The sequence below is a fragment of the Neomonachus schauinslandi genome, chromosome 8 (assembly GCF_002201575.2).
Source record: "Neomonachus schauinslandi chromosome 8, ASM220157v2, whole genome shotgun sequence".
Classification (NCBI taxonomy): Eukaryota; Metazoa; Chordata; class Mammalia; order Carnivora; family Phocidae; genus Neomonachus; species Neomonachus schauinslandi.
Window position 1 is genome coordinate 115,333,486 of NC_058410.1, and position 9,948 is coordinate 115,343,433.

The window sequence follows — 9,948 nt, forward strand, 5'->3', positions numbered from 1 at the left end:
GGAGCTAATGGGTGAGGGAACATTTTGATGAGGGGTCAGAGGTGAGGTGAGGGTTCAGAAGGCACTTGCCAGAGAAACCCAGGAGTTGAGGCTGGACTCTGGGGTGCTGTACCCTCTTCCCTCTCCTTTCCCCAGATCTGGAGCAGTCAGGGCCTTTGCGGTGGGAATTACAAGTAGGGGACAGGTGGCTCTGAGACCCCTGTTTGGCCTGGATTCAGGGATCACATCTCTAGGAAAACCTCCCAATCCAAACGCAAGCCCTTCTTCTAAATGGCTAGGGAAATTGAGGCATAGGATGGGCATGTGGCTTGCTGGTCTTCATTTGACAAGCCCATAAGGAGGGAAACCTGGGAGTCAGCCCCCCAGCCAATCCCTGACTCAGCTTCTAGCTTTTCTCCCTGTGGCCTTTTAAGTTGAGGGGAGGGAGGTTGCTGCTGGCTTTGAGTGGGAGGCTGGGGCAAGGGAAGGAACCCCAGGGGAAATTAGCCCAAATTAGCAGTAAGAATGAGGAAGAGCTGGTGTTCTCTCCTCTACCCTTGCAGATAAATATTTAATCACAACAACAATAATAATGACAACGATCATAATAATGTGCAGTAGCTCAGGCCGTAACCTGAGCCCCACTCTCAGAGGGAGGAAGTGGGGGAGAGAGGAGGAGCAGTGGAGAAATTGAGAGATAAAGACCATGAGAAAGATGGCGGGGAAGGAGGCCAAGCAAATGAAAAGGAGGCTTGCCTTCTTGAGCTTGGAGCCCCTGGGGTTACCCTCTGTCCCGGGGTGGCTGGGCAGCTGGGGTGGAAATGTGAAATTTCATTGCCTGATTCAGGAGGAGGAGTCTGAACCTGGACAGCCCCAGCTTCTTCCTGGCTGCTCACTCTAAGCGTGAGCAGCTCCCAGCTTCGTTTGTTCCGCAGGGGGCCTTGCAGGCTTTCCTTATCCCTGAGTCCCCAAGGAGCCTAAGTGTCTCTCGTTCCAGAGCGGGGAGCTGGGTTCTGCGTGGTGTTTTGCTTCTCACTACCTGTGTGACTTGGGCAAAATGCTCTCCTGCTCTGGGCCTCAGTTTCCTCATCTCTAAAATGGGGTGGGACCCTGTAGAACTGGTTTCTTGCTACTCCTTCATGTGGGTGAGTGTTGAGGAAGACCCCTCTTCCTCCCAAGTCAGTTCCAGGCTGTTCCTGGGGACTGTGCTCTCTGATGCCCGGATTTCTGACGGCAGTGGGTACAGGCCTTGTGAAATCTTCGAACATGACCTAATTTCTGCCTCAGGCTCTCCCACTTGAACCAAAGTTGAGCAGCAGCTGGGAGAAAACCAAGTTCAGATTTGTGGAGCCTGTGGCGATAACCTCCAGCATCTCCTTCTCTCAGGCTCCTGATGAGAGATCAGAATAGCTAATGTCTTCTTTGGGCTTCTGTTTGATTCTCTCTCTCTCTCTCTCTCTCCCTTCTAAGGTTGGTAGGAGGAAAGCACTGAAGCTGTTTTCTCCTTGATGCCAAGATACGTCAAGCTAGGAGCACTCTCTTTTCACGCTCCTCCGTCAAGAACAGGCCTGCAGGACGTGGGGACCGAGACTAGCACTTTGCTTCTCCCTGGCCGCTCCCGGCTGCCTGGGAGCATGGCCCGTGTCGGCAACTGAGCACTGCCCGAGTGGCGGGGAGCACCAGCGTGGGTTACCCCGTTGGCCGCCCTCAGCCACCCTGCTGCTGAAGCTGCCCTGGAGAGACTTGTGGGAGCTGACCCACCCATGCTCACCCAGGCTGTGGGGCCAGGGGCCTGCCAAGGCTAGGAGTGGGGCCTGCCGTTCATGGGTCTCTAGGGATTTCCGAGATGCCTGGGAAGACAGGCTGGGGCTGGTGGTGGGCCCAGCTGCCTCTTTGCCTGCTCCTTAGCCTTTATGGCCCCTGGGTGCCTTTCTCCCTGGGGAAGCCCAAGGGCCACCCCCACATGAATTCCATCCGCATAGATGGGGACATCACACTGGGGGGCCTGTTCCCAGTGCACGGCCGGGGCTCAGAGGGCAAGGCCTGCGGAGAACTTAAGAAGGAGAAAGGCATCCACCGGCTGGAGGCCATGCTCTTTGCCCTGGATCGCATCAACAATGACCCGGACCTGCTGCCCAACATCACGCTGGGCGCCCGCATTCTGGACACCTGCTCGAGGGACACCCATGCCCTCGAGCAGTCACTGACCTTTGTGCAGGCGCTCATCGAGAAGGATGGCACGGAGGTCCGCTGTGGCAGTGGCGGCCCACCCATCATCACCAAACCTGAACGTGTGGTGGGTGTCATCGGTGCCTCGGGGAGCTCAGTCTCCATCATGGTGGCCAACATCCTTCGCCTCTTCAAGGTTAGTGCCTGGCTGGTTGGCCCCAGAGGTGGTCTTCCGACAGCCCCAGCCCTCCACGCCCAGGGTGCTGGGCCTGGCTAGTTTCTTTCTCCTCTTCCCTCCTGGACTCTGAGGAAGAGGAAGAGAGTTATTCCCCCCGCCCCCCGGAGCAGTATCTGAGAATTTGGGGGCAGTCCTGTGGTCAGAGCTTAGGTTCAGCGGAGTGAAGATGTCGGGGGGGCCCCAGCTCCGTGGTGCTGACTATGGTGCTGAAACAGCACCCTCTCCCGGAGCTCCTTGATCAACTCAGCTCCTCTGTGGGGAATTCTGAACCAAGAGAGGAAAAGGAAGTGCTGGAAAACAACAGAGGGGAGGAGGAGATAGGTGGACAGATATGTAAAAAGACAGATAGATGGATACATAGAAATACAGGTAGACAGAAAAGGACAGAGTCGAAGAGATAGATAGGCAGAATGGAAATACGAATGTTGGAGATTGCCGGAGACATAAAGCAAGACTTTTGTTTTGACATTGTTTTCAAATAATTGCAATTCTCAAGAAAGATATGTTTTTCGTCTAGTAGCTGAGAAAGCCCAGTGTGGCCCTCCTACTCCACCCCAAGATTATGCTTATAAAATGTGTCTTGATTTTTTTGGAGGGGGCACTGGGCTACAGCACCTGCAGAGGCTGGACGAGGACAGGGAAAGGGCCTGGCAGGAGCAGGCAGTCTCTGTTTCTCTTGCTCCCTGCCTGGAACCAAGCTTCCCTCGCTCATTTCCTTCCTTCTGCCCTTCTCTCTTGCACACCTTTCTCCCTTTCCTTCTGGAATCCTTCCCCACCCCCTCCTTGCTACCTCCCATCCTCTCTTCCTGGGGCAAGAGCTGCTGATTTGCAATTCAATTGAAGCCAAGTGCTTTGCTAAGCTGCTAAAACAACTGAAAGCTACCGGGTAGAGAGAAAAACATTACAAGCATTTTACCAATAATTATGAGCCGCTCTTCTCTTGGAGCCTGCCTTGTTTGCTCTGTGTGTTTGTGTGTGCTTGTGCTTGTGTGCGTGTGTGTGTGTGTGTGTGTAAGGGGTAGGGGTGTGTGTGTTGGGGGGGAGAGAGAGAGAGAGGGAGGGAGAATATGCTGGAGGAGGAGGAAGGAATGCACAGAGGAAGCTGCTGGGTCCCTCCTTCACCCTGGTGTCAGGTTCTCAGGCTCTGGAGGTGGCCCCTTCCCTCCTCAAAGTCTCCAGAATTAGGCGCAGTGGGCTGAGAGAGGCTGTCTGGGCCCATGCAGAGTGGGAAGTGCTGAGGCCATTTGCCCAGTCCCATGATACATAGTACTTGGGGGGCATTTCTAGGGGCCTGGGTAGAATTGGGGATGAATGGTGTAGAAGGCCATCAAGATGGGCAGGGGGGTGGGGGTGGGTGGGAAAGAAAGAGAGTTAGAGTTGTCCTGTCACAGCATGGGGTGGGGGTTGGAACTTTCCGGGGTCATGTGCCATGTGGTTCTCACTTATGGGCCTTCTTCCTGGAGTGTTGGTTTTACGTGATGATCGAGATGGAAACACTATCTTAATTTTCAAGCAAATGGATGCATTATGAAGAATGCCAGATTAAGATGAAACAGAAGGCTTGAAGGAAACCTTGCCCTTGCAGTAGACGATCCGAACAACCCCTATGGGGCTGTACTGCCAGACGTCATTCCTCGTAGATGGTTTGGGAACGGGTAGCCTGGTCCAGGTCTCCCACCTGCGCTGTTTTGCATTGAGGAGTGGAGACCCAGAGGGGAGGAGGAAGCAGGGCTCAGCTGCCCAGGCCCTGGCCTGGCAGTGGCTTAGGCTAGCTGAGTCATCGCTTCAGCCCACCTGCCCCAGGCCTGAGAGGTGAGGCCACCTGGGGCCATCAGCAGAGGGGATGAGCCCCAGACTCCTTGTCAGTCTGTCTGGGTGGGGCCTAGACCCCTGTCTTAGAAAAGGCCAAAAGTTTCCTTATTGGAGCTTTTTATTAAACGCTTTCGGTGACTCTGGGTGTTTCAGAAGACAGCCTGATGGGGCCCTCATGGCTGTGACCTCAGTGAGTGACCCCGCCTGCCCCGCCATCTCCCAGGGGCAAGCCAGTGCCCACTTCTTAGGGAGGTGGAGAGGCTCAAAGGAGTGGAGAAGTGTCACGACACAGGGTAAAGTCTCCAAGAATAGGATCCGTGAGTGTTAGGACTTAAAGCATGTTCTTGAAAATGTGGCTATTTTGGGGTGAGGCATCCAGTGACCCCACATGGGAGTGCACTTTGACTTCTAGTCCCTCTCTGGTTGGGGGAAGGTCTCTGGTGGGATGAGGGTGACTCACCAGCCTAGGGGCTCCCAGGTGTTCCTTTATCTCTGCCCATCTGGTCACCTAGGAACATGGCCGAGGCCTCAGTTTCATCTGCGCCTCCTCAAATTGCAGAGAGATGAGGGGGATGGGGCAGGGGGTCAGGAGTCTCCCTGGCTGCACAGAAAGCGCGATGGGACTGGGAGGTAGAGGCCTGGGGAGGAGAAAAGGAATGGCGGGCAGAGGGGGCGTGTTGGAAAGGGAAGGGCAGGGCAGGGGAGATGGGGAGAGAGCCAGAGGGAGCCAGTCATCTGTGGTCTGCATTCCCTGTGTTCCTTTTAACAGCATTAATGTTCCAGGCTGGCGACAAGAAGGCTCCTCAATAATTAAACTGATAGAAATGAGAGGCTGGGTGAGAAACTTAAAAGCCATTTACAGAGGCAAAAAGGTTAAACTTTGGTGGTGGTGGGTGGGGGGAGTCGGGAGCAGGAGCCCCTGGCTGGAGAGCATGAGGGAGGGGCGCCCAGGCCGGGGCAGCTCCTGTGTCAAGTGTCTCTCTCAAAGGGCACCGCTGCGGCCCCAGCCCCGCTCTGCCACGGCCAATAAGTGGGGCCTGCTGGGAGCTTCCACCAGAGGCTCTGATTAGAGCTCCCCTTCCTCCAAAAGGTGAATTTCCTGTGCGCAGCTCAGAAAGGAGCTCTGGGCTTGGGGGTACAAGACGTGATTTCCTCCCTGGCGAAAGCTAACGGGGTGCTGTCGGGGTCAGGGTGTGAGCAAGACTCAAAACTAGTAGCGCTGGAAGGGGCCAACTCCCCATCATACAGATGTGGAATCTGAGCCCGATTAATTGTCAGGGCAGGGCTGGAAGTCAGGTCCCCTGCTCCCAGGCCTGACTCCTTCCAGAATGTCTGTCTAAATAAACTGGGTTGGAAAGTGGGACCCAGGCCTTCATGGGGACCAGAAGCCCTGACTCTGGGAAGTTGTGAGTCTGACTTGACAGCTTATATCCCTTACTTCCTGTTCCCATCCTCTTCCTTCATCCTCATTTTGGCTCTCTCTTCCTGGGACGGGGAATATTGATGGGTGTAAAGAATACGCTTTGGAAGAGATCCTAAAGGCCGAGGATGTGGCCTGCGCAATACTATGTTGGGACAGCCCAGGTTCTGGAGCCAGTTCGGTCTGGGTTTGAATCTTCTTTCCACCGGACTTCCTTCACCTCCATTCACCCTATAGGTCATTTACACCATAGTGTGAATAAGCCAATAAGATCTTTTCCCGAGAGCAGCCATTGCTGCGGGGAGAAAGAACATATCAAGTGCCTTGGAAGGAAGCAGTTTTCAAATCCCAGACTTATAAGAGCGAGAAGGATTCAGAAATCATTGCATTGAGTCCCTCATTCATTTGCAGCAGACAGAAAAGCTGAGGCTTGAAGAAGGGGGTGTCGCTATCCAGCATGGTGGTTAAGAATTTGGATGCTCGGGCCAGATAGTCTTTGCCACTGTGGCTAATGGTTTCTCTTGTTTGTGCCTCTGTTTCCTCATGTGTAAAATGGGGATGAGAACGGCCTCGTAGGCCAGGTGGGAGAATTAAGAGTTAATGTCCAGAGCAGGCCTAGCACGGTGCCTGGCACACAGTCAGCCCGCAGGAAATGTCACTGCACAGCTTGTCGAGGGGCCTGAAATCAGCATGAGAGACTCCATTGATGTGGAAGAGGCTGGAGCGGGTGGGCAGTGACAGACGGTGACCTTTGAGGCTGATCCTGGAGAGGCCCCACCATCTGCTGGGTCTCTCGTGTCTTCCTGCAGACCGAGCAGCCAACCTAACTTTCAGAGAACGAGCTATGTCTCGCTGTCACACAGTGGGGCATGGGAGGAAGGAGTGGAGGGAGGGTAGAAGGGGGCAGGCAAGAGAGGGGGCGGAGGGGACATCGGTGAGCGGGGTGGGGGGGGGGGGGGGGGGGGAGGGGGGGGGGCCCCGGTGAGCGGGGGGGGGGGGGGGAGGGTGGAGATGGGCAGGTGCCCCAGTTTCCTAGGAGAGGCTGGGCCAGGGGCGCTGCTGAGCTATATTATCCCTTCTGTGCACCCCCCTCCCCCGCCTCCCCACCTGGCAGTGTGATGCTCTTGACCCACGTGGGGCCGTGAGTGCTGTAAAGGTTTGTGGCTTGCTTCTGGAGAAAGCTGCCTGCCTGGTGCTTGGCTCGTTCTACTCCTCAGCGCCTGGCCCAGGACTCTGGGGGAAACTTTGTGGCTTAGATAACACAAGATGTTCTGTTGAGGATGTGGCTTTGTGTCTTCAAACTGTTTTCACTGCACAACCAGGAGGAACTTTCGAGAGAGTCCATCCACACTCCCAACAGCTTGCCCCTATCCCTTGAAGACAGCTTCATCCTTCCAGCGCCCAGGCCAAAAAACTTGGTGACAGCTTTGACCACCCTTTTTCTACTGTCAGCAAACCCTATAAGGCTTTCCTTTCAGAATGTGTCCAAATGTGACACCCCCACCCTTCCCACCCCGGAGCCTCTCCCCCAGACCATTGCAGGAAACTTCTCTTCTTCTCCCTGATTTGGGCCTCTCCACAGCCAAACCTTTGCTCAGGGGCCACAGCGATCTTTCTAAAAGCCAGATGGAATCTACTCACCCCTATTAAACCTTTCATTGGTTTTAGATCAAAATGCAAACTTCCAAACTCCTGCCTCTCTGAGAGGCTCTGTGCTACCTGGCACCCTGACCACATCTTTTGTCTCTCTTGGGTATACTCCACACACTCATACCATTTTCCTTATGGTCCTTGATGACACTATTTTCCCCACCACAGGGCCTTTGCACCTGCTGTCCCCTCTATTTCAATGTTCTCCCTTGACTCTCTGAGGCTAGATCCTTCTTATTCAACCTTAAGCTTAAATGGACTCCCTTCAGGGAAGCCCCCCCCCCAATTATTCTGTCTTGTTTCTTCATCTTTCCTTTTATGGCACTCATCACAGTTTGTATTCCTGTCCATATTTCCTCGTTTTCCTGTTTGCTGTTGGCTTCCCCCCTAGACTAGGGGTTAGCAAACTACAGCCCAAGAGCCAAATCTGGCCCACCACCCGTTTTTGTGTGACCCATGAGCTAAGAATAGTATTGGTATTTTAAGTGCTTGAAGAAAAAAATCAAAAGAATCATATGTCACGACACAGGAAAATCATGTGGGATTTAAATTTTGGTGCCCATAAATAAAGTCCTATGCCAGGGCTCGTCTTGATCCTCACAGCAACCCCCGGGGGTACAGTTGTTATCCCCATTGTACAAATGGAGAACTGAGGCCCAGAGAAGCTAAGCAACTGCCCCAGGTCACACAGCTGGTGTGGTGGAGCTGGAATACAAACCCAGGCTGTTTGGCCCCGAAGCCACCCATTTTGCCAGTCTGCGCTCCTATTGCTTGGCCATCAGATAGACTTGGGTTTTACACCTGGCCTGATATTCACTGTGGGGCCTTTCTGAGCCTCAGTTTACTCACGGGCATGCTGGTATTCACCTGGCAGAGGTGCTAATGTGTACAAAGCCCTTAGTTGGTGGTAAGGGGACGCTGGTGTTACCTGAAGGTTTTTTTTTTTTTTTTTTTAAGATTTTATTTCTTTATTTGACAGAGAGAGACACAGCGAGAGAGGGAACAGAAGCGGGGGAGTGGGAGAGGGAGAAGCAGGCTTCTCGCTGAGCAGGGAGCCTGATGCGGGGCTCGATCCCAGGACCCTGGGATCATGACCTGAGCCAAAGGCAGACGCTTAATGGCTGAGCCACCCAGGTGCCCCTACCGGAAGGGTTTTGATAGATGTTAGTGTTTGTGAGGTGCTGGGCCCCTGGAGGGGTGGGGAAGGAGTGGGCAGTGGGGCTTGCTGAGGGTGACTATCAGGGGCTGCTTCCTCAGGTGGGGAGCACATAGCCCTTGCTTTTACTGCGTCCCTCTTTCCCCCAAGCACTGGGTGTCCCTCTGTGGTGAGCATCCCGGAAGGGGGACCTCAAGACAAGGGTCAGGCTGGAGCCTGGACAGAGAGGGGAGGGAGGTGGGGGGAGGGGACACATGGCACCGGGAAGCAGCTGCAGCCCCAAGGGGGAGGCTCAGAGCTCCCCACCCCTGCGACTACTCCTCTGCCCATTCTCTCTGTGCCCTCTGAGCTCTGTCCAAACCACCTGAACGTTGCCCATGGTGGAGGGGTTCGAGGGGTACCCCCGCCATACAGTCAGATACTGGGGAGACAGAGGTGGCGAGAGGACGGGTGGGTAGGGCTGCTGGGGTAGAGCTTGTGTGGCTTCAGTGGTTCTCAAGCCCGGCTGCTTATCATAGTCCCCCAGGGGAGTTTACTAGAGCATTCAATTCCTCAGCCTCCAGGGGGCTGATGAGACCTGAAGGCCAGGCTTGTGTTTGGACACCTGCCGGGAGGCTTGGTTGACCACCAAACCCAGGTGCTCTGAGGCAGTCTAGTATTCCCCCTCCAACTGGCTTCCCCAGGGGGCGCCCTGCTCACCCTGCAGTCCTCTCAAGCCTGCTGCCTCCCAGGTGCCCCCCGGGCTTGCAGACCAGCTCTGAACACAGGAGGTTTGGGGGTGGAAGGTGGGATTCTGCTCTGGCGACTGGACTGGCAAACAGGCTCCTTACTGTGAAATTAAAAGGAGGGAGAGGGTCCTCCAGGGCGACTTCCCAGAAATGCCCCGGGAGGGAGGCCTGGGGTCTCCTGGAGTCCAGGTAGGAGCTGACAGGGTCCCTGGGCGAGGTGTGGGGCTTTGCGGAGGGGCTGAGGTGGGACTGAACTTGGGGAGGCTCAAGTTCACGACTGCTGGCATCTCGCTCGCTCTCCTGTCTGGACCTCGGCTTGCCCATCTCTAAAAATTAATTCCCCACCCCAGGAATTCAGATTAATTGGTCTGAGATGGGGCTTGGGTTCCCCAGGTGATACCCACGTGCAGCCCAGGTGAAGAACTACCGCTCTAAGCAACCTTATAAAACAGGACACAAAATGGAGTAAGGCCTAGCCCTGGTGAGCTTCCATGTTTGAGAGGGAAGACAGGCAGTGAACAGGTAAAACAGATAAATATCTCACGGGGAGGGGCAGTTCCCTGCAGAACGAAGCAGGGAAGTCACTAGAGAGGTGAGGGAGAGGGGGACCAATTTAGATGGCATGGTTGGGGGTGGCTTTCCTGAAGAGGGGACATTTGTGCAGAAGCTCGAATAGAGTAAGGGGGGGTTGCCCTATGGATATCTGGAGGAAGAGTGTTCTACGTAGAGGGAACAGCAAGTACAAAGGCCCTGGGGCAGGACTTTGCCTAGTTATTGACCTAGGAACTCAAGAGGG

At 54.7% G+C, this 9,948-nt stretch overlaps 1 protein-coding gene across 2 annotated transcripts in view; it reads left to right on the top strand.

Annotated features, from left to right (window-relative positions):
• Positions 1–1,825: 1,825 nt before the first annotated feature.
• GRM4 (glutamate metabotropic receptor 4) overlaps positions 1,826–9,948 on the top strand; it is a 105,143-nt gene continuing 97,020 nt past the window's right edge. For both annotated transcript variants that reach the window (XM_021684584.1, XM_021684585.1), the window contains exon 1: positions 1,826–2,344. In XM_021684584.1, coding sequence (XP_021540259.1) covers positions 1,826–2,344 — 519 coding nt within the window. The remainder of the gene's footprint in view (positions 2,345–9,948) is intronic.